Source organism: Chinchilla lanigera, unplaced genomic scaffold (genome assembly GCF_000276665.1).
Source record: "Chinchilla lanigera isolate Chin_1 unplaced genomic scaffold, ChiLan1.0 scaffold00028, whole genome shotgun sequence".
In the NCBI taxonomy this organism is placed as follows: domain Eukaryota; kingdom Metazoa; phylum Chordata; class Mammalia; order Rodentia; family Chinchillidae; genus Chinchilla; species Chinchilla lanigera.
The window spans coordinates 16,027,545-16,050,342 of NW_004955429.1; the positions used below are offsets into that span (position 1 = coordinate 16,027,545).

General features: G+C 57.6%; 1 protein-coding gene across 3 annotated transcripts; it reads left to right on the top strand.

The window, feature by feature from the left end:
- Nucleotides 1-4,702: 4,702 nt before the first annotated feature.
- On the top strand, nt 4,703-14,249 carry Tpra1 (transmembrane protein, adipocyte asscociated 1). Of its 3 annotated transcripts, none has more exons than XM_005387055.2 (12): nt 4,711-4,805; nt 6,764-6,815; nt 9,488-9,629; nt 9,745-9,877; nt 11,403-11,489; nt 11,563-11,635; nt 11,736-11,815; nt 12,190-12,300; nt 12,390-12,450; nt 12,553-12,655; nt 12,780-12,860; nt 13,706-14,249. In XM_005387055.2, the coding sequence occupies exons 2-12, from the start codon at nt 6,779-6,781 to the stop codon at nt 13,944-13,946; spliced, it is 1,149 nt and encodes a 382-aa protein (XP_005387112.1). In that variant the 5' UTR covers nt 4,711-4,805; nt 6,764-6,778; the 3' UTR covers nt 13,947-14,249. The 3 variants fall into 3 exon arrangements, with proteins under 3 accessions (XP_005387113.1, XP_005387112.1, XP_013370994.1); XM_013515540.1 differs by lacking the exon at nt 4,711-4,805 and adding an exon at nt 4,865-5,276 and having other exon boundaries at nt 13,706-13,839; XM_005387056.2 differs by lacking the exon at nt 6,764-6,815 and having other exon boundaries at nt 4,703-4,805.
- The last annotated feature ends 8,549 nt before the right edge of the window (nt 14,250-22,798 follow it).

Consider the following 22,798-nt stretch of genomic DNA (forward strand, 5'->3'; position numbering starts at 1 on the left):
TGCCTCAGCCTCCAGGGTGCTGGGATTACAGGCGTGCACCACCATACCTGGCCCAAAACTCTTAAATACCCAGCCTGTCTGGATTTTGCAGGAAGTCACATCTGAGGTTCAAGTGCGAGTTGTCCTAATCGAGGATGTTCCATAAAAAAGAGTTGAAGCAAGAAGGTCCCAAGGGGGCTGGGGATTTAGCTCAGCTGCAAAAGCGCCTGCCTGGCAAGCGCAAGGTCATGAGTTCGATTCCTGATACCGGAAGTAAAACGAAAAAAAAAATAAAAAAACAAACAAAGAAGGTCCCAAGTTCAAGCCGTCCCCAGCCACTTAGCAATTTAGTGAGACCCTGTCTAAAAATAAAAAAATAAAAAGGGCTGGGGATGTAGCTGAGTGCAAAGGCCCTAGGTTCAATACCCAGTACCAAAAAACAAACAAGCACACAAAAATAAAGTGTGCAGAGCTATGGGGAGCAGAGGACCCTGCAGGAGTGTGGGAGCCATTCTGTAGTTCTGGCAAACAGCTTGGGATGCCAGGGTGGGCGACACTGGCGTTGGAAAGCTCAGATCACAAGAGGTCCGGACGTGTTCTGCGGGGTACAGCAGTGCAGTTCTTGAGTCCCCCTGCTCCCTTTTGGGAAGGGCTGAGGCACTGGAGGCCACTGGGTCTTCCGCCTGTCCCAGGCAGCTCTGGCTGGCCAGGACAAGAGATAGATGTGCAGGAGGTGGAATCCGTAGGCCTCCATGCTTGGGGATGGTAAAAGAGAGGCAGCCAGGACACAGGCTCGGGTAGGTGGGATGGTGGCACCACCACCAAGAGGGGGGCGGGGTCACAGGAGTTCAGAGGACGGAGGATGAGTTTGTTACTGGCTGTGTGGAGAGGGGTCCAGGAGGCCCTCAGACGTTCACACCTGGAACTTGAGCCGGTGTCTGGGCCCAGCTGTGATGGCTCTGGGGCTGGTTAGAGAACCTCCCGCCTCACACACTCTGGGTCACTTACATCATTCTGTTTTCTTTCTCTTCTCTGTTTAAATTATTTTGAGAGCCAGGGTCTCACTAGGTAACCCAAGGTAGCCTTGAGCTTGTGGTGATCCTCTTGCCTCAGCCTGCCCAGGGCTGGTGTTACAGCCGTACACCACTACCCCTGGCTACTCTGTGTCCACTTCATGAAAAATCACTGTGGTTTACAACCAGGTGGACCCAGTAGAACCCCGTCCATGAGAAGCAGCTCTGGCTTCGTGGTCACCGCCTACCCCCTGGCCTATCCCCTGGCAGGCTGCTTTCAGAATTGTGCATGGTTCTCCACTTTGGATGCCCTGCCTGGGTCCAGAACCTGGTCTACATCGTGGTCCTCCCGCCAGGGCCTGTCATTAATGTCACACAGCATTTTCCCATCACACACCTCTAACATCATGGGTTCTGTGGGTCCTATGGCCGTGGGGACAGCCCTCTGCTGTAGGCCTGACTCCGAGCTGGAAGTCTTTGTCACTCAGAGATGTGCAGGTCACAGCAGCCTGTGCATGTGTGGAAATTGCTGCCTTTAGATCCCAAAGTGGCCTGCAAGCACTGTGTGTCCTTCTGGGTGACATAATGTGTCCTTTCCTTTGTGGAGGGTGAACCCTGTATGTCCTGGACTGCTAGGCCCCCTGAGCACTGTCGATATGGCAGCATCATGGGGTTTAGTGCTGCCCTCCAGAGTACACTTAGCTCATGAGGGCAAAGTCTCCCCTTTCCCTCCTTGCTCATCCAGCCTGGCTGATAAAGCAGACCAATGCTGTGTTCTGCAAAGTGTCCCGGCAGCACATCCACCATCAGACTATGCCATGGCCAGGGCGAGAGCAGACAGGCATGCTCTGTGTATTTCTGTGCATTCGAGGTGCTTCAGTCAGGGATGGGAAAGACGCTCCATCAAGGGGGAGGCCACACTCCAAGGCCTGTGGGCAAGGCCTTGACATCAGTAGTACAGTAGCTGAGAATTTGCTTCCATTCTGTGTATCCTTTTTTTTTTTTTTTTCATTCTGTGTATTCTTTTAAAGCCAGACTGATAAATTAAATAGGGATACAGCTGGGTGTGGTGGTGCACACCTGTAATCCCAGCAGTCAGGAGGCTGAAGCAGGAGGATTACCATGAGTTTGAAGCCAGCCTGGGCTACATACTGACTTTGAGCCCAGCTAAACTACATATTGAGACCATCTCAAAAATAAATAAATACGGATACAATTAAATAGAGGTGCAACCCTTAGCCTCAAATGATTTCAGTATTTAAGGGTAGCATTGATCTCTGCCATTTCTTCTGGTCTGTGATTTTTAAATTTTGTGGTACTGGGCATTAAGCCCAGGACCTCAGCACCTGTGCTACCACTGAGTGACACCTTCCACCGTTTTTGTTTTGAGACAGGTCTGGCTAAATTGTCTTTTTGAGACAGGGTCTCACTATGCAGTTCAGGCTGGCCTTGAGCTCACTTTGTAGTCTAGGCTAGCCTTGAACTCGCAACGATCCTCCTGCCTCAGCCTCCCGAGTGCTGGGATTACAGGCGTGTGCCACCACACCTAGCAGGTCTGGATAAATTGTCCATCCTGGCCTTGAACTTGCAATCTTCCTGCCTCAGCCTCCCAAGTAACTGGAATTACAGGCATGGGCCAACACACCCATTTATGATACTGTTTTTTACTATCTTTGCTGAGGCGCTGAGTAACGATGTTGGTGTTTTGGGGCCCTTCCCTTGACTTTGAAACCACTTATGAAAATTCTCACCCTGCAGACCAAGGAACCAGTGTGGCCCTCCTCCCTGTGACACAGCCTTCTTGGTCCTACAGAGATGGAACCCACCTGGCTTCTGCCCCGCCTCTAGCATTTGGGATGGCTATCCTCCTCTCTGCCAGGAGGGGGCGCCATTCTACAACAGCGGCAACATCTGTCTGTCAGCGGTGGAGTAGAGGGTGCTACCCTCGTGCTTGGTGTCCGCAGGAACAAGACCTCAAGAGTCAGATCTTTATCAAACTACCATTTATTGAACTTCGTGGATGCCACACTCTCTCTGCTCTCAGACCTTCTCCCTACCAGAAGCCTGTACTGTGCGTGTGTGGGTGTGTGCGCGCACGCGTGGGTGTGTGCGCGCACGCATGTGTGTGATAGAGCACACTCTCGAGAGAAAGGGTCTCCCTATGTAGTTGAGATTGGCCTCGAATTGGCAGCGATCTTGCTGCCTCAGCCTCCCCAGTGCTGGAATTAGAGGCGTGTGTCACCACGCTGGGCTCAGAGGCCTCTACTCCTAAAATGTATAAGAAAGGTGGTCATCGGGCCTGGTTACAGACTCCCTCCTTCCTCGCACCTGGTAGAGGGTGAGTTCCTGCCCCCTGCAGGATAGAAGCGGCTTAGGGACTGGTTTTATTTTGCTTGGTACAGGCCGGCAGCAGGTGTGGACTTGTCGGCAGGTGCTCAGGCCTCTGCTGTCTCTGTGGCCCCCTGGGCCTTGGTCATCGGTGACCTCAATAGCAGGCTCACCCAGACTCTCCAGCAAACACGGAAGTAGCACAGACTCTGCACCTCCGACGAGCTCCGGCCCTGGGAGGCCTGGTGAGTACCAAGTCCCATGGTGGCTCTGGTCTCCTTTCGACCGACTCCCCAAGCCTGAGCACTGAGATAGAAGAGGTCGCCCTCCCACCAGCCCACGTGCTGTCCCGGGTGACTTCATCACCGAGCGCCCGCGCTCTACACCAGGCGCTGAGCCGGCCTAGGGCTCTGCCCCGGTGCCACTGACAGGCTGGGCTGCCCCGGGGAGGCGGCAGGTGTCTGGGAGGGTCATGGCAGGGAGAAAGTTCACTTGGAGGAGGCCTCAAAGGTGTGACAAGGACCCACGGACGCAGAGACCCAGGGACAGAAACGGATACTGAGCTCGAGGATGAGGAGGCAGGCAGAGGCAGGATGCAGACAGGGGCAATCCTGGAAGGCTTTCAGGAGGAAGGGGCCCGAGAAACTGCAGTCTCAGCTGGGGGAGGGTTGGGCCACTTCCCAGCTGTGTTATTTAACCCCTCGGAGCCTCAGGTTCCTCCCTGTAAAATGCGGCTCCTAGCGCAAGGCAGGAGTGAGTGGCTGCCACTGCGGTGCCCCATCAGCACAGCCAGGCACTGCGCGAGCAGGGAACGCCAGCACCCCAGCCTAGGTGACCCGAGGTCGCTCAGCCGGCACGCGAGGGCAGTCCCCGGACGCCCCGCCCCGGGCGGCCCGCCGAAGTCCTGGCTAGAGGCGGAGCGCCGGCGGCCGCGCTCGCGGCTGCTGATAGCTGCCAGCGGCTGGAAGACGCGGTGACAGAGTTAGGGCGCCCTCTGCGAGCGAGTCCGCGCGACCCGGGCCACTTTCCGGGTGAGAAACCCGCGGCTCCGCGTACCCGCGTTGTTTCTTTAAGAAGTCAGCGGGACGCCCCGCCTCTTGGGGCTCTGATTGGCCTCTTCCGATCCTTTCAGCGGAGACTGATTTTTATAGGCTACCGTGGGCCGGGGGGGCGGGCCTGAGTGCTGCCAGCAGGGACTGTGGCTGTTTTCGTAGTTTTGGCTGGACGAAAAAGACCGTGCAGCCTGCCGGGTCGCCGCTGCCGGGAAGGAGGGCGGCACGGTGTCCTCGGGATTGGCGGACCCCGCGCGCAGGCCACGTCTCACCGACCCTGTCCCCTCCCCTTTCCGCGTAGCCCGCTTCCGCGCCTCTTGCGCGACACTCCCCGCCCCCGCTGCTGACCCGGCCAGAGGCACAGACCTGCGGCCTGCGCAGTCCCCGCGGCCCCGGTCCATCCGGGGGCCGGGCTGAGCGCGCCGGCTCCCAGGTAAGGAGGAGGCGACCCTCGCCCCGGCCTGCCGCGGTGGGACGCCCCACCGCCTCCCCGCGTCTTTCCCACGCATGTCTCTTCCCACTTCCGCGGGCAAAGCCTTGGGGACGCTTCCGAGCGGCCCGGGGACTCGCGGGCAGCGGGCAGGGGTGCCGGGCACCCCCAGGGCCCGGGAACAGGGAGAGCTGGGCTGGGGGTTGCGGCCCGGGCCGCGACAGGGGGGCACGTGCTGGGAGGGGCTGGGGTCTCCGTGCGCGACATCGGTGGCACTGCCAGCCCGCCTGGAGCCGAGCCCGACCCTGGCCCTGGAGTGCCCGGGGTCCTGCTGTCCAGGGGGCCCTGCGCGAGCAGAGACCACTTGTCCCTCGTCGTCTTGTCCCCTTGTCCTTCGCGCTGAGCACCAACTTGGCCAGCGCTGTGCTCGGGAACCGGGTCACGAGCCGGGTCGGGAGGCGCCGGACGCAGACGGTAAACACCTCCAGGGCGGACTGGAGGCACAGGTGGGCTGGCCGGTGTGTCACCAAGGAGGCCGCAGCAGTGGTGACAAGAGCTGGGCCTGGGGGAGGAGCCCGAGCGGGGGACGGCTTGCACCACCGCGCCGGAGTGGAAGGAAGGAAGGGTCGCGGAGCGGCCGGCAGGGCCTGTCCGGCCTCACTGGGCCTCACCTTCTTCCTGGTGGCTCCTGCCTGGGGTGTCGGGGTCCCCCCTCTAGGACAGCGTCTCCTTCCTGTTCCCAAGGCTGGAGGATAACAGGGACGGACAGCAGAACTGGCGTCTCTCCCGTAGTTTGGGTGCAGGGTTTGAAAGCTCTGTATCCCTGGAGCGGTGGGAAGAGTTGGGGACCCTGCAGGGCTTCGCGTCTGCTCACCCTGTGCTGCTGGGGGCTGGGTGCAGAGGGCAAGGCCCTCGCTGGGAGGGTGTGCGGTGCCCGGGTGGGCGAATGCTAATGCGCGGCACACTCTTCCCCAGGGGAAGGAGCCATCCCTCCCACTTCCTCTGGTCACTTGCAAGGCCTGCGGTTGACGCAGGGGACGTGGTGTCCCTGGCTCCTCCACTGCAAATGCCCCCTCCCATGTGGCCGTTGGCCCCACTCCTTCCTCTCCCAGCTTCCCCTTCCTCCTGAGCCACCAAGCCCTCTCCTCTCACCACTGCTGGGATGTCTGTCCCCAAAGCCAGGAGCTCGCGAGGGAAGACCCCAGAGCACCAGGCAGGGGGAAGGGAGTGTGGCTGCTCCCGGGCCAACAAACAACCCAGGCAGAGAAGGCCGGGACGTGCTCTTTGTGTGCCTCCCCTTCCCCGCTTTTTGTGGCGGCACAAGTCTATCCCTCTGATTTAGAGCCTGGACAGAGCCTCAAGAGTGTCATCGGGTATAAAGCACCTCACGCTGATCCTGCCCATAGGAAGTGTGTGTCATTGTTGGTTTTTTGAGACAGGGTCTTGCTCTGTAGTCTAGGCTGGCCTTGAACTCACAGTAATCCTCCTGAGTGCTGGAATTACAGGGTGCTGGGATTACAGGTGTGCACCACCACGCCAAGCTCGTATTTTTTTTTAAAGAGGCATAAAAGTATTCATTAGGCAGGAATTTAAAAGACATAGAAACGGAAGTTGTAGTCCTTCAAGAGAAAGAGGCGCATTACAGTATTTTCTGGAGCTGGGAACATTTATGTTTTTCTTGAGAGAGTGGAAAATAGAATTGAGTCTGTAGAAAGTTTCTCTTGGGTCTTGGCTTAGGAGAAAAGGATGGCCTACCCATAGAAAGATAACGGCCCATTCATAGGGAAAGATCTAATTTACAGGTCAAAAGGGGTGGTCTGTTTACAGTGGAAGTGACCCTCCTGCCTCAGCCTTCCCAGTACTGGGATTATTGGCTGGTCCTGTGCTACACAGGAGGTCATGATACAGGAGGTTGGTGCAGGGGGAGCAGCTAACACCCTCCTTTTGCCTTCACCCCACAGCATCTGGACCCGGGAATGGACCTTTTTCTCTTTCTCCCAAGCCCCTCCTCTGGTAAGAAAAGCAGCAGTTATCCTGAGTGTGTGTTGCTGGTATAGATACTGACTTAGCTGGTTTTCTTTATCCTCATGGTGACCTTGCTAGGGAGGTGTTACCATTCCCATGACACTCAAGCAGGGCAGTGATTCACCCAAGGTCACCCAGCAAGCACTTGGCAAGGCCTGAAGTGCCCACATTGGCTAACTCCATAGTCTGGGAAGCTGGAAGCTTTCAGAGAAATGGGGATTTGTGGGATTTGGTGGGAAAAGGCCAAGAGGTGGGATTGGTGTCAAGTGTGGCTATGTCCTGAGGCTCAAATGAGCTCACAGCCTGCCTCCATCTGTCTCTCAGCCTAGGGTACCTCTGCGTTGGCTTTACTCCCAAGAGCGTTCCCAAGCAGGGGACTAAAGTGGTATGTGTCTCAGTGGCATCTCAGCAGGAACAGAGTACAGTATCTATTTCCTGATGATGAAAACCAAAGTCTCAGGGCAGATTCTCATTGGCCAGGGCAATTGTGTGTCGTGATTGGCCAGGCTTAGGTCATACGCACATCTCTGGTTATGAAGCAGCAGAGCCAGCCATACCTGCCTCACAGACAAAGGGATAGTTGGAGTTTCCCTGGGAAAAGTGGGGTCTTCCTGCTGGCTGACCCGCTGCTCTGTCCCGCCTACCCCACTGGTTCAAGCCACTGTCCCCTCTTGGGACACTGTTACCATATCTCCTCCAGGTCTCCTTTCTCCCATTCTGCATTCTCTGGTCTCTCCCCAGAACGTTCTTTGTTCAGCTTTTCCCCATGGCTGGGTCCTTCTCAGTTATTTAGATCTCTGTTCTGGTGTTACTTGTCTGTCCACCCACTCCAAAGCAGTGTCTTTATAGTCCTCAAGGTTCTAGTGTAGCTCCTGAAACAAGGCCAGCGTAAGAAGAGAAGATGACTCTTGTCTGTTGCCTGGCAGTCTGTGCAAGCAGCGCAGGACACGCACGGAGGGACCTCTTGCAGCTGCTTCTCATTGATTTATTATCCTCAATACAGATTTCTGATCTTGTGATCTAATGTGGCTGCTCTTGCTCCTACCATCACATCCACATTCTAGCCAGTGGAAGGGGCAAGCCTCACTCTGCTCATGTCCAGTTGTACAGAACTGAGCCACATGACCACAGCTAGCTGCAGGAGAAGCTGGGAAAAGCCCCACTGTTCTGGGAAGCCTTGTGCTGTCTGCTGCTGAAGGGAGGGTAAAGTCAGCCCACCTGATGAGGCCTGCTTTCGCTTTTCCTTCCTTCCTGCCAGAGCTGGCACTGGCATCTCATAGCCCAGGCTCATGGAGAGGATGTCCCGTGTCCCCTCCTCCAGTGCTGGCCCCAAGTGGCCGTGACACACAAGCAGTGCAGATCATGGTGCAGCGAGGCCTTGTCACTAAGAGCGCATTTCCTTTCTAAAGTTTGCCGAAGCCAGGAATGGTGGCAAGCACCTCTGACCCGGAGGCTGAGGAAGGAGGATCCCAAGTTCAAGCCCAACCAGGGTTCAGCTACTCAAGGGGACCCTCTCTGAAAGCATAAGAAGGGCCTGGGGTGCAAAGGGCCTGGGGTCAACCCCCAGTACTGCAGAAATATTCCCGAGTATACCTGCGATGTAAGCACCATAGGTGCTGTCCAAGGGCTCCCATGCAGTGAGCAGCCTGCACACCTGCTGCCCTGTGCCTGTCCCCTAGTGGGGACACCCAGGACCTAGCGTGTCCTTAGGGATCCCAGCGCCGGCTGCAGTCTTCTCTTGCCTGCCACCTAGTGGTCAGTCTTGGGAATGCGCTGCTGTTTTCTGGCGGCTGTGCTGTGGAACTGGAGACCCGGTCGTCCTGCCACTGTGTTAAACCAGCGTCGCAGATGTCCACACCCACCAGGTCTTGGCCCGGCTCACCTTACCCTTGACTCCTGGACACTCGCCAGGTCCCTGCTCCTTTCCCCCGAGCGTTCCTTGACCTGTGAGTCCGTGTCCCGGTCTTCCAGTTACTGCACCCCATCCCCTAACCCCGGGGTGGCCCTCAGGGCCGCAGGCCATGGCTCTCCTGTCCCCAGATCACCTTGTGGGCACCTGGCCTGCGACGGCTCCCCCGCCCCGGGGCGGCGCCTCTGCTCTCCCACACCTGTCTCCACGTGGAGACCTCTGCTGTATCCCCCTAGCCCAGCCCCAAATCCCCTGGGTGGTGATCACCGCCTGGTCCTTAGCTGCTGCGTGACCTCAAGGGGCTGCGGAGCGGGGCGGCCTGTGCCCAGTTCTGCACGGTGTGGCAGGCAGGGACACCGAGGCACAGAGTGGCCCGGAAGTCAGGGGCAGCGCCGGGATCTAAAGCCATAGCCCGTGCTCCGGACCTCTCTGCCACCACCTGCGTGTTCCCAGGCCCCTTGGGACCGAGTGGGGCGGGACAGGGTGCTGCTGAGCAGCTGGTGTTGCTGTGCCTGGCACTGGAGGATGCTCAGGTGTGTGTGTTGGGGGGTGGCCTGTGTCATTCGAGGCACATGCAGTGGAGCCTGAGACAGGGACAGAGCCCCTGCCCGCAGGGCTGGGAACCCCCACCTGGCTTTCCACAGAGCTGGGCCCCTGGGGGCAGGGCCGAGTTCACCAGTGCGGCCTGGCCTGCTTTGCCCCAGGGTCGCAAGACCCAGAAGCTGCTAACCAAGGCGCTCTGACACCGCAGGGCCGGCGCCCGGTGGGATGGACACCCCGGAGTGGGCGATGTGGGCCAACAGGAGCACACCGGTGCCCCCGCCCCAGGCGCAGAACATCAGCCTGCCGCACCGCTGCCTGCTGCTGCTGTACGAGGACATCGGCGCCTCCAGGTGAGGGCGCTGCGCGTGCGGCGGTGGCTCCGCTGCGTGGCGTGCGCTTGCTGGGCCGGTTGAGGGGCGCGGGCAGCGCGGACTCGCCAGTGAGCCCACTTCCGTGCCTCTCCAGGGTCCGGTACTGGGACCTGCTGCTGCTCATCCCCAACGTGCTCTTCTTCGTTTTCCTGCTCTGGAAGCTCCCGTTTGCTCGGGCCAAGATCCGCCTCACCTCCAGCCCCATTTTCATCACCTTCTACATCCTGGTGAGTCTGCTCCACTCCAGCAGCCTTAGACCAAAAGGGGGAAGTAACTGCCGCGGTGGTGCACACCCCAGCTCGGCCTGGCTGGCTCTGTCTCTCTGCCTCTCTGGCCTGAGCTCAGTGAGCGCCCCCGTGTGGAGACAAAGACGGCCATCATGAGCAGCTCGGCACTAAGGTCTCCTCCAGAGCTCCACTTCCCTGGAGTTCCTTGTGGCCAGGGAGGGGAGAGGGACTGTGGAGGTGGAGGGGGCTCAGCTCAGCCACGCGAGGCAGGTGTCCGCAGAGAAAACTGGGGAATGGTTCTAGAGGGCAGGGGATGGGGACGGATGCTGGGCGAGGAGACTTCGCAGCCGTGTTGTCACCCGTCATCGGTCTGTCCCTCCTGGGAGACTTCTCGCCACAGGGAGAGCCTGACTTTCATTATGTGATGGCGCTGGTGTACGGGACAAGGTCCAGGGCTATGGTTGGGAAGGCGCCTCCAGGTGTGGGCTCCCCCGGTGCGGCTGCCTGGCTCCCTCCCTCCAGGTCGGAACCCTGTGGAGTCTTCTCCACCCTGGGGTGCTTAGGTGAGCTTAGATGTCACCACCTGAGAGCTGAGTGGCTCCCAGACCCTCGTGTCTGGCTCAGACGGGCAGGCAAGGGCTGGGAGCCCTGCAGGTGTTCCCAGAAGTCCAGGCCCTGGGCAGTTGCTGCCCTCCTGGCTCTAAGAGGGCGGGGGCTAGGGCACTCCAGGTCTGCTTTCTTCTCTGCCTCTGACCACTTACTTCTTGTGTATTTATTCAGCAGACACTAAGCACCTACTACAGGCCAGGCAGAGGTCCTCTTTGGGGAGCAGGCAAATCCACGGCCACACCCCAGGGCAGGGCAGTCTGCATTCCCAGCCCGCTTCCTCTTGGGGACCTTTGGCCGCAGAGCCTGGGAGACAGTTGGGAGAGGACTCCGAGCCCTGGCTGAGTGGCTGTGTGACCCTGGCCAGCGGCTTGCCCCGCTGTGCCCTCCTGGGTCATGTGTGTTAGGTCTGCTTCGGCGGGTGGTGTCCTCATGAGCACTGATGGAGACCTCAGTAGGCACAGGCAGCAGTTACCTTTGCAGCCTGCCCTCTGCGTGGTGTCAGCCCGCGTGGCTCAGGCCGTTTCCAGGGCGCACTTGTGCCACACTCACCCCACAGTGCTGCCAGCAACCAAAGGCAGCAGGTGCTGTTTTTACCCTTACTTCACAGAAGGGAAATTGAGGCGTAGAGGTGCAGCCAGCTTCCTGGGGTCACAGTGCGGAAGCAGCCTGTCTGGCTCCACCCCGGTAATTAACTGTGCTGGCCAGGAAGTTGGGGTGGGGGCAGAGGCAGCCGTGAGATCAGTGCAGTGGGGGTCTCTTGCCCCCTGGCGCCACTGCCAGCCTCCCTGCCTCCCACTCCGACGGGTCCCCTCCTTCCTTGTGGTCAGGAGGGCTCCTGCAGAGTGTTTGAGCTTGGCGGCCCAGCCCTCCCAGGCCTCGGCTCCCTGACCTCCGCCCGTTCCCTGCCTGCCCCCAGGTGTTCGTGGTGGCCCTGGTGGGCATTGCCCGGGCTGTGGTATCCATGACGGTCAGCACCTCCAGTGCTGCAACAGTGGCCGACAAGGTGTGTCTGGGCCGGCCCTCGGGGAGGGTGGGGGGGCCGCTCAGACCCCAGGCTGACCCGCCCGTCTGTCTAGATCCTGTGGGAGATTACCCGCTTCTTCCTCCTGGCCATCGAGCTGAGCGTGGTCATCCTGGGCCTGGCCTTCGGTGCGTCGCCTTGGGGGTCCCCTGTCCCGCCCCTGTGAACTCTGGCTGAGCTGACACCTCGCTGGGCTGTCTGCCCCCGGCTGAGCCACGTCTCTTCCAGGTCACCTGGAGAGCAAGTCAAGCATCAAGCGGGTGTTGGCCATCACCACCGTGCTGTCCCTGGCCTACTCGGTCACCCAGGTAGGAGGACGGTGCCAGGTTGGAAAGTTCATCAGGAGCAGCTGGTAGACTGTTAGTTCCCCTGCGTGCCTGTCCCCAGGCAGGTTCTGGAGCCTCCACTAGAGATGCTGAACCAGGGCGTACAGGTGTGGGAGGGGGCGGTGCGAACCTGTCGGTCACCTGCAGCCCAGGTAGGAAGACGCAGGTGGGCGGAACCCTGGGAAAGCTGCGTAGAGGCTGAGGGCCGCACCTCACCCTGTGCTGCCTTCGCTCAAGCGGGGCCTGTTGTGGGTGCTGGGGTTCGGTGGGCAGGATGCCCTGGGGAGCAGGCAGGGGGGCGGGGCGAGATGGAGGCTCAGAGGGGCACTGCGTCAGAGAAGGCCTTTCCCCTGCAGGGCACCTTGGAGATCCTGTACCCGGATGCCCACCTGTCTGCCAAGGACTTCAACATCTACGGGCACGGGGGCCGCCACTTCTGGCTGATCAGCTCCTGCTTCTTCTTCCTAGTGAGGGCTGGGGCCGGGCTGGGGCACGGGAGGGCAGTGCTGGGCCGGCCCCGGCGCCCCGCGCCCCCAGCCCTGTCCTCTCCCCGCAGGTCTACTCGTTGGTGGTGGTCCTGCCCAAGACCCCGCTGAAGGAGCGCATCTCCCTGCCCTGTGAGCCGGCCTCCGGGGGTGGGGGACACGGGGCTTGGAGGTGCGGGGTGTGGGGCGGAGCCTGGCCGGTTCAGCAGGGCCTCAGACGCCCCCTGCCCACAGCGCGGAGGAGCTTCTACGTGTACGCGGGCATCCTGGCGCTGCTCAACCTGTTGCAGGGACTGGGCAGCGCGCTGCTATGCGCCAACATCATCGAGGGGCTCTGGTACGCATGCGCGGAACGGGGGCGTGGTCGGGCCGGCGCAGGGGCGTGGCCAGGGTGGGTGTGTGGGGGCGGGCCGGCGCCGGCCTAACCTGCAGCCTGACTGTCCATCACCCCGCCCGCACAGCTGCGTGGACGCCACCACCTTCCTCTACTTCAGCTTCTTCGCTCCGCTTATCTATGTGGCGTTTCTGCGGAGCTTCTTCGGGTGAGTCCGCCCGGCCTCCTTGCTGCTCACCGCCCCCGGGTTTGAGCGCTTCGCGCGCCCCCTTGTGGCTACCGGCGGGACTGTCACTTGTGTGCGCACGCTTGCGCGGCTGAGTGTGTCTCTGCACCACGCATCTGCACACACTCCCACGTCCGTACTGCGGAGAAGTGCGCACGGACAGGCACATGTTGCCACACGAGCGCGTAGCTGGCAGCACTGCCTATCCCTCAGTGACACACTAGTCCTTTGCGGGGAGGATGGGTTGAGTGCCTGGTGTGTGCGCACAACGCAGTACCCGCGAGACCCCAGGCTGCCCGGAGCCCGCGCTCCAGCAGGGAGGTCCAGGCCGGGTGTGCGTGCACCGCGGGGCAAGGGCCTTGCGAGTGGCGGGTGTGCAAGGGCCGGGCATGGGAGCGGCAGACTCGGGATCCGGCTGGCTCGTCCGCAGGTGTGGTGGGACAGGGGCGGGTGTTTCGAGGCCGCTAGGTGGAGCAGGGGAGCTGCAGAAGTGACCATGTGGTCTGAACTGGATCCCACAGTTTCTCTCCCCCGCCTCTGGTTCCTTTTTGTAAGCTGGGAGAAGCCCCTCCCCTTCCCATCCATCTGAGCACTGAAGGACCAGGGAAGGCGGAGGGGACAGGGTCCAGGGAGCGGGGCTTGGCCCCAGCCTGGGTTTCCAGAGCTTTCCTGATCCAGAGTTGCCTGCTCCGGCTCCCAGGGCCCAGCGAGGCCAGGTTCACAGCCAGGCTTGCTGGACTCGAGCACCGGCTTTGGACCGCTGTGAGCCTGAGTCCTAGAGACCTGCGGCCTCTCAGTGCCCCTCACTCCCTATCTTTTGCCACCAGCTCGGAGCCCAAGATCCTCTTTTCCTACAAGTGCCAAGTGGATGAGACGGAGGAGCCTGACATGCACCTGCCCCAGCCCTATGCCGTGGCCCGACGGGAAGGCGTGGAGGCTGCCGGCGCCGCCAGCACGCAGTTTGACTCGGCGGGGGTGGCCTACCTGGACGATGTGGCCTCCATGCCCTGCCACGCCGGCAGCATCAATAGCACGGACAGCGAGCGCTGGAAGGCCATCAATGCCTGAAGGGCTGTGGCTCAGCCTGGGGACCCGAGGGAGACCTGGGAGGGGGTCAGGGCCAGCCTCCGGGTGAGGGACGTGGGGCTCTCTGCACCCTGAGTCTGGAGGCCACTTCCTGTTGTCGCCCTGTGCTCCAGCTGGACTCCCTTCCTTACTACCCAGCCGTGCCCTGCTCGTCTCCCAGGGCACAGCCTGCCCCCCAGGATGGCTGCCCGACCTCGGGGTGTGGTGGCCTCAGAGCCCGCTGTAGGGGACAGGCTGCAATGTGTATATTTTCATGATCTATTTTTTAATAAAAAGGAAAGAGGAGGTGTTGCCGTGGAGGTTTTACAGGGATGCAGGGGCTGGTTGGGGGGCGCAGGTGGGAGCTGCAGGGGGCTGGGGAGTGCAGGCCAGGTGGGGAAAGAGAACATCCCACCGTTTCAGGAGCCTGCATCCCTCTCACCATGTTAGCGGGGCTTGTGTGGGCCTGCGGGTCCTGTGTGTCCTCCCTTTCCCTGCTTGGCCCCGGTTTTGCTGTCTGTAAAGTGACTATGAGGCCCGTCTTGGTGGTTTTGGTGGTGCACCCCTCATCCCAGCACTCTGGAGGCTGAGGCAGGAGAATCGCTGTGTGTTAGAGGCCAGCCTGGGCTACATAGTGAGAGCCTGTCTCAAACACAAATTAAATAAAAAACAACAAAAAGAACCCCTGTCTTGCAAGATCTTGTAAGCATTGGAAATCGTGCAGAGGTCTGGCTTATGGGGAAGGCCTAATAAGGACAACACTTAGTATTTCAGCCTCCAGGTAATGCTGGCCTGCAGCAGGTGCTAAGGGAGGCTGTAGGAAGGCCTTCGCAGCAGGAGTGTGCAGGTCGCCCAGTTGGGGAGTTCTGAGTGCAGCCCTGGGGCCATCGAGTGGCCCAGCAAAGGCCTCAGGGGAAGAGTGACCTTCCCCGGCAGGAGGAGACCAAGCACCAGCTTCCGGGGCTGTGCGCCCACCCGCTGGCCCCGGAAACCCATGACTTGAGGCTGGCGTGTGAGGACGCGCACTCATCTGCTCACGGAAGACCCTGAAGCGGCATCCAGAATGTTCCCCGCCAACTTTCAAATCCTGGCCTCCTCATCCTCAGAAAGCGCAGTGGGCTTGGCGGCACACGTGTGTAATTTCAGCATTCAGAGGCTGAGGCAGGATGATTGCAAACTTAAGCCCAGCCTGGGCAGTTTAGTGACTTAGTGAGATGCTATGTCAAAATAAAAAATAAAAAGGGCTGGGAATGTAGGTCAAGGCAATGGGTCTTGGTTTCAAGGGACATTAACACAACAACATAAACCAAATCCCCATAAGCCTGCATAAGGTTTATCAAATTAACTGTCAGAATTTAAGTATTAGGAGATGTCACGCAAACACACACACACACAGAGTTTTGACTTCTCCCAGGACAAAACAAACATCCCTAAAATGTAGCAGTCCCAGACTGCCCTGCTGCCGAGTTCTGATGGTTCCCTGGCCTGCTTGAGCTGTCCCTGGAGCCCCTGTACACAAGGGAGTGGCTTCTTTTTTCTTTTTTTTGAGACAGGATTATACAGCCCACACTGGCCTCAAGATCGCAGGGATCCTCCTGCCTTAACCGAAAGCTGCTATGTACAAGTACTGTAGGCGGCTAAGCTATATAAATATTAATACACAGCCAGAAAGGGACTGGGCTCTCAGGGAAGACGGTGGAAGGTGGGGAGATCAGAACCGCAGTGGAGGTGGACGTGAAGAAGGCGAGCCTGAGAGCGAGGAGTGAGGTCACGATGGCCGGATTGACACCCTTCCCTGAGGGGTGAGCGGAAGCTTGAGATCTTGCTGTGACTGGTACCACCCCCTTGGGATTACCCACAGAGAGACCCTTTCCTCACTAGGCTGGGCCACCCTCACCCTCGCACCAAGACTGAGACTGAGACCGAGGCTCTCGACGATCTGCCAGCCATATGCTCTTGCTATGAGCCTGCCTCCCTCCTGGATCCATGCTAGCTAAGCGGCTATGTGATCTTACGGGCTGCTGATTTGAACCACGGTGTGCTCACCTCGTGACTTTGCCGTATAAAACATTCTTGGCGAGATGACCCACTCAGGACCCCCTGTCTCAGAGGAGCTGTTCCTGCTCCCCAATCAACCCTTCCTCCCCTCAACCTCCTTTGTCCTCTGGAACTCCTTCTTTGATTTCAGGGGACATGAGCTCGGCGTATGTGACATCTAGCAGGCTGGGAGTTATATTTCTCCTCCCCCACAAGCGCCCACTCCAGGACCTGTGACAACAGAAGAGGGAAGCGGCTTCTTGCATTTGCCCTGTCCCCGCACCAAAGAGAAGGAACAGGGATCTGTGGAAAGATCCCAGGCGCTGTCCGTTCCCTGCCTGACAGGAGCCAGAGCAGGGCTCTCTTCTTGCCGCTGCAGGGAGCAGGGCAGTTTTTCCCCCTCTCTCATCCTGCCGCGGAGTTCCTCACCAGCAGAAGGAAGTGTTCGGGTTCTCAAGGCCAAATGCTGAAATTTCATTATTTGGCACTCAGAGGTGTTGGAGAGTAGGTTCAGTAGCTCCAAAGTTGGGCTCCAGGAAGATAAAGAGCCAGCGTGGACCAGGAAGCGGGAACCTGGCTGCCCTCTGCCTGCGCGTCAGGGGCTCAGGGGACTCCGCAAGGTAACTGCGGTGCACCTCAGCCCGAGGGGGGCGTGCGGGGCTGCCTTGCTGAGGTGGACACCAGCCAGAACACAATGGCTTCAAAAAGGAGGAGAGCCTGGTGTGGTAGTCCACACCTGTAGTCTCAGCATTTGGGAGGCTGATACAGGAGGATCGCCATGAGTTCACGGCCACCCTGGGCTACATAGTGAGCTCAAGGCCAGCCTGGAAAACATAGCAAGACTCTTTCTCAAAAAAAAAAAAATCCCCAAACATAAATTAATAAACAGAAAGCCTGAGGTCACATAGCAGCAGTCCAGCCTGGTGCAGGGGCTCCATGATATTCCCCATGGCGCAGGTCCCCCACCTCCATGCTCCATCCTGGGGGCTGGCTCTCAGTCCCAGGACAGCTGCTGCAGCTCCAGCCATCCCACCCTATCTTGTGCACTGCTGTGACCAGCCTCCCATTTCTGAGCTGTGCTTAATAACTCACTCCCAATTCCTTGGCCAACACCGGCTGACATGGTCACTCTATCTGCAGGACTGCCTGGAAAACTTGGGGGCGTCCTTTTCGATGTTGGAGTGGCTGGGTGCATACTGCACCCAATAAATCTGCAAGCAAGTGAGAAAATGGGTATCAGACACCTGACAGGCTTTGCTGTGTGTCCTGCAGCAATGGAAGAGCTGGTTAAGGAGCTGGTAGTGGTACACTATCCTTCTGGCCATAGTTCTATTTTCCCCTGGGCACTCACATAGGTTTTATTCATTTACGTATCTATTTATTTGTAGATGGGGTCTCGCCATGTAATCCATGCTGGCCTTGAGCTCACTGTGTAGTTCAGGTTACCTTGAATTCACAGTGATCCTTCTGCCTCAGCCTCCCGTGTGCAGGGATTCCAGTGTGGCCACCACACCCGGCTCAGATAGGTATGGAAACACTTAGCTTATGAATAAAACATCACAGATGCAATTAAAACCGCTGTGTGACCCACTCCTGCCCGACCTCCTCCCTGACCCAGCCACAGGCAACCAGGATGATTCTACTCGTGGGTTTTGTGCTGACCCATGCTGCAGTGCACACATGTGTGTACCTGTGTGTCCACAGTCAGGGTCTTGGGTGCTTTGGAATTAACCGAGCGAGCTCTCCGCCTTCGCCTGCACTGCTCGTTGCCTCCTCTTCTGCTCCAGTACTTGTCTGTGTTGACACTTGTAGCTGCTGTGCAGCTCTCTGCTATGTAAATAGAGCGTCATTTATTTGTCAGTTCTGTCAATTCAAGTTGTTTGCAAACTAGGACAGCAAACGAGGTTCCCTTGTGCCTTCCTGTGTCTGATTTTCTCAAGTGCTCTCGAGGGAGCCAGGTGTGGTGGTGCACACCTGTAATCATAGCACTCTGGGAGGCTGAGGCAGGAGGGTCCCAAGTGCAAGCTCAGTCTGGGGAACTTTGTGCTGGGCGAGATCCTGTCTCAAAATAAAAAATAAAAAAAGGGCTGGGGATGTAGCTCAGGGCCAAGACCCTGGGTTCAGTCTCCGGTACAGCAAAACAAAGCAAACCTCTCCCTCCTGGACTGTCTAAGAGCAGCTGTCAACATCACATTGGCCACCCTGAAGACCGAGTGTGTTTCTGGTTCTCTATGACGATAGCGTCACCCATCAGGAAAGTCACACGGGTTGGACCCCTGCATCTGACTCTCAGAACCCAAGCCTGCTTCGCCAGTGGCCCCAGGGCTGCTCTTTGCGCCAAAGGATCTGGCTCAGGACCACACATCGCCTGAGCGCCCCTCAGGCCTCCTTTCTTTGGGTTCATTCCTCGGTCTTTTCATGACTGAGATGCCTGCACTGTTTTTTTCTGGGGAGATGGGACCCAGACCTTTCCCACTGAGCTACAGCCCTTTTAAACATTTACTTGGGCTGAGGATGTAGCTTAGTGGCACAGTGCCTGCCTGGCAAGCAGGAGGTCCTGAGTTCGATTCCTAGCACCAAAAAAAATTTTTTTTTGAGACAGAGTCTTGCTAAGTCTCTAAGTTGCCCCGGCTGGGTTTGAATTTGTGATCCTCCTGGCTCAGCCTCCTGTGACCCTAAGTATTCCATCCCCAACCTGCCAGCCATCGAGAGCTGAAGACTGTTTGTCTTTGGACTTTTTCAGGACTAAAAAATACTTTTTTCACAACCATTAAAAAATGCACAACAGTGGAAATTATCCTGAAAATCACCCCTCTGTCAGCTCTAATTCTGCCACCTTGCTGTGTAGATCTCCCAGCTATCACCAGAGGGCGCGCTAGAGCAGGTTTTTTTCACGTCTCCATGGAGACCACGAGTCTCACCGCCCCCCGCCCCCCCCTCGCTAACCCTGAAAAAGTCCTTGGCCAGAGACTGTGCCTAAACAGCTCAAGTATGAGCCCCAACGTGCTGGTATAAGAAAGGGATGTCAGCCGGGCATGGTGGCGCACGCCTGTGATCCCAGCACTCGGGAGGCTGAGGCAGGAGGATCACTGCGAATTCGAGGCCAGCCTGGGCTACATAGTGAGACCCTGTCTGAAACAACAACAAAGAAACAAAACGAAGGCAATAAGGGCGTGTCCTGAGAAACCCGGTGGAGACTCGGTTCCGTCCTAAGTCCTTGAAGCTGCTTGGTTTGGAAAGCCGAGGCTGCGCAGCGCGGATGCCTTCTCGGAGCAGGCGGCCGCGGAGGGTTCTGCGGGCTTCGTGCGTGGTCCCGCACCGCCAGGCCCTTCTGGCCCCGCCTCACGCCGGCTGCTCCTGTCATTCCCTGTTCCTTCTTTCTCAGGGGACCGGTGTTGTGCATGAGGCTGGGATGCGCGGTGGGGGACCAGGTTGGTTGGGGTCTTGTTGGGGTCGTTACACGTTCGGTTTCCTCCGCAGGAAGGCGCTGCTGTCCCTCGGGCTAATTCCTGCTCAGCTTTTTTTTTTTTTTTTTTTTAAAGGGGTCTCAATATGTAGCTCATACTAGTCTCAAACTCACTATGTGGCCTAGGCTGGCATCGAACTCGCGGCCACCCTCCTGCCTCAGCCTCCTGAGAGCTGGGATAACAGATGTGCACCACCACACCCGGCTCTGGGGCGGGTTTCTGACCCTCTGCGCCCAGGGCAGAGGAGAGCCAGCTCAGCTCGGGAGCCCAGCGAGCTGTGCAGACCCTTCCGCGGTAGTGCCCAGCGGAAGAAAGCCCTCTGGCCTGGGGCAGACCCCCGTCTGCTCCCAGCTACTGGGCAGAGGTTGGCAGAGGCGCTGGGAGAGAAAGCACACGCAGCCCTTTACACACAGCCACAGGACGGGGGTGCACAAGCGCCCGCGGGAGCCTACACGCGTGTCCACAGTAAGTGGTTTAAAATTACGTTGCCAAAAAGAGGACAAACGGGGAGTGGTGGTGCACGCCTGTTATCCCAGCGCTCAGGAGGCTGAGGCAGGAGGATCGCTGAGAGTTGGAGGCCAGCCTGGACTTAATAGCGAGACCTTGTCTCAGAAAAAAAAAAAAAAAAAAAAAGATCCTTTGCCCTAGGAATTCCATTTCTGGGCAGTTACCGCAAGGAGCGAAGCCAGGATGTGTACCAAGGCTCGGCTGCAGGGCCTCTCCCCGCGGCACGGTTGGTAACTGCGGCGCTGGCAAGGGTCACACTCGGGGCACAAGAAAGCTGTGCAGGGTACAGCGTTCAGCCCTGGAAACCTAGCGCAGCGCTGGATACGGGGGAGTTAGTGCCCTCTGCTGTCGAGTGAAAAAACTAAAAAGCAGCTTGCAAGGCAGTCTGCAAGTGACGATCCGTCGCAGAAAGACAGAAGTCCAGATACACGGCAAAGAGGTCGGACAGTTTACCCGGGCTGGAACCCCCGCTGTTCCGGAGTCGGCAGGACTGTGGCAACCGTTCTGTTCTTGTTAAGGAGTCCGGCAATGCTTCTTAAAAAGGAAAAATTTTCCTTCTTAAAAAGGAAAAATTAAAATATGCGATGTTTCAAAATGACTTTTTTTTGGTTTGATTTTTTGAGACAAGGGTTTGCTATGTAGTCCAGCTGGCCTTGAACTTACTATGTAGCTCATGCGGGCCTTGAACTCACGGTGATCCTCCTGCCTCAGCCTTCCAGCTGCTGGGATTACAGGTGTGTGCCACATCTGGCTCAAAACTTGATTTTGAAAAGGACCATAAAATCTATGCATGTAACATTCACGTGAAGGAGGAGGAAGTCTGTGTAAAGTTGTTTCAAAAAGAGCAAGGGTGAAACAACCTTAGCAGCTAACAAGAAGAGACAAATTAAGAAATCCAGCCGGGCATGGTGGCACATACCTGTAATCCCAGCACTCGGGAGGCTGAGGCAGGAGGATCGCCATGAGTCCAAGGCCAGCCTGGACTGCATAGCAAGACCATGTTTCAAACCACTCCCTCCAATTTTTTTTTTTTTTTGCACTGTGTGCATTTCCTCCATGAAAGCCTAAACTAAAAATAAGGAATAACAAAGCACAGACCTGCTCAGGTCTGCAGGGAACACTCCTTCCCATGTAGGCCCCGCAGCACCCCATGTCTGTGTGGTCCAAGCTTGGGCCTGGACCCACGGGGCACGGGGCACGGGGCCAGCCAGCCGCAGTGGCCCTCAGCCCAACGCCTCTTGAATTCCCTCCGGCTGAAATGCCGATTTTCTGCTAGGCTGCTCAGACCACTGCACAAACGCTTCTGCTAACAAACCGCACCAGAGAGCTGCGCAATTAGGTGGTTAAATTGTTTGAAATTGAATTTAGAGCCCGATATTTGGCCGTGAGGATGGCTCCGGCCTCGCTTCTGCCCTTTTTGGGGGATGGCAGATGCAAGGGATGAAAAGGCCGGGGCGAGCCGGGCTTGGAGGCGCAGCCCAAATAAAAAATGCGCCTTCACCGCACAGACGTGGGGCGCTGCGGGGCCTGCGTGCCGGAAGGAGCGGGCTCACCAGGTCTGTGCTTTCTTTCTTTTTTTTGGGGGGGGGGGTTTGGTTTTTCTCCGGTACCGGGAACCGAACTCACGACCTTGCGCTTGCCAGGCAGGCGCTTTGCCGCTGAACTAAACCCCCAGCCCCCGGTCTGTGCTTTCTTATTCCTTATTTTTAGCTTTAATTTAGGGCTGTATTCCCAGCACTCAGGAGGCTGAGGCAGGAGGATAGATGCAAGTTTGAGGCCAGCCCGGGCTACATTATAAGATCCTGAAAAAAAAAAAAAAACCCGGTTCAAAAAAAAAAAGAGGAAACAGTAAGAGCCCTTAGGAAGATCTGAGTCCCTGCGCACGTAGCCCTCGGAGGGGAACCGGGCCGGAGCTGTGGTGCTCCACGAGCAGACGTGGGCTCCTACTGTATCTTTTTCTTTTGCTTTGAAAACCTCAAAATAGGCACATGGTAAAAAAAAAAAAATACAGACATCACCCATCCAACTGGCTGTGGTGGTGCACACCTGCAATCCCGGCACATGGGAGGCTGAGGCAGAAGGACTGCTGTGAGTTCAAGGTACATAGTGAGACTTTGTCTCGAAAAACCAGAAGAATAAACAAGTAAATAAAAGAAATCAAGCATCCAGAAAGATCAGCAGTGCATGGCCGCCTCCTTCCACCACAGCCATGTTCCTGCTGAGAAAACTTTGCCTGTACTTGTTTTTTTGGTGGTGGGGGCTCGGAATCCTTCCAGAGATTTTCCACACGTACGAAAACGCATCTTTTCCCACCCAGATCGTAGCATCCTATAAATACTCTTCTGCACTTGGCTTCTTCCCTCCTTCCTCAGCAGAGCCATGTACCTTATCTCCAAATTTGAAATTTGTGAATAGAAAATACATTCTCACAGACCTGAAAAACTGGTGCTACCTACTGAGAATCCTTTCTGTCCTCTCTCTCCGGCCACCCCAGGCCCCAGGCGGGTGACCCCTGAAACTTCCGGTTCTCCTCAAAGAGGAGATGGGGGCCTGGACTGACCCTGATGAGTAGGTTTTGTTTGGGGCTGGGTTTTGTTTGAGACAGGGCTTCATTATGAAGTTCAGGTTGGCCTTGAGCTCACTTTGTAGCCCAGGCTATCCTCAAATTTGCAGCACGATTCTCCTGCCTCAGCCTCCTGAGTGCTGGGATTACCGGTGTGCGCCACCACATCTGGCCTCTCCCCATTTTTATTGGATTATTTCTATGCTCTTGCTTATGTGTTAGGTTTTGGTGATGGGTTGCAGATATCTCCCCAGCTCGTGTATGTGTGTGAGTGTGTACGT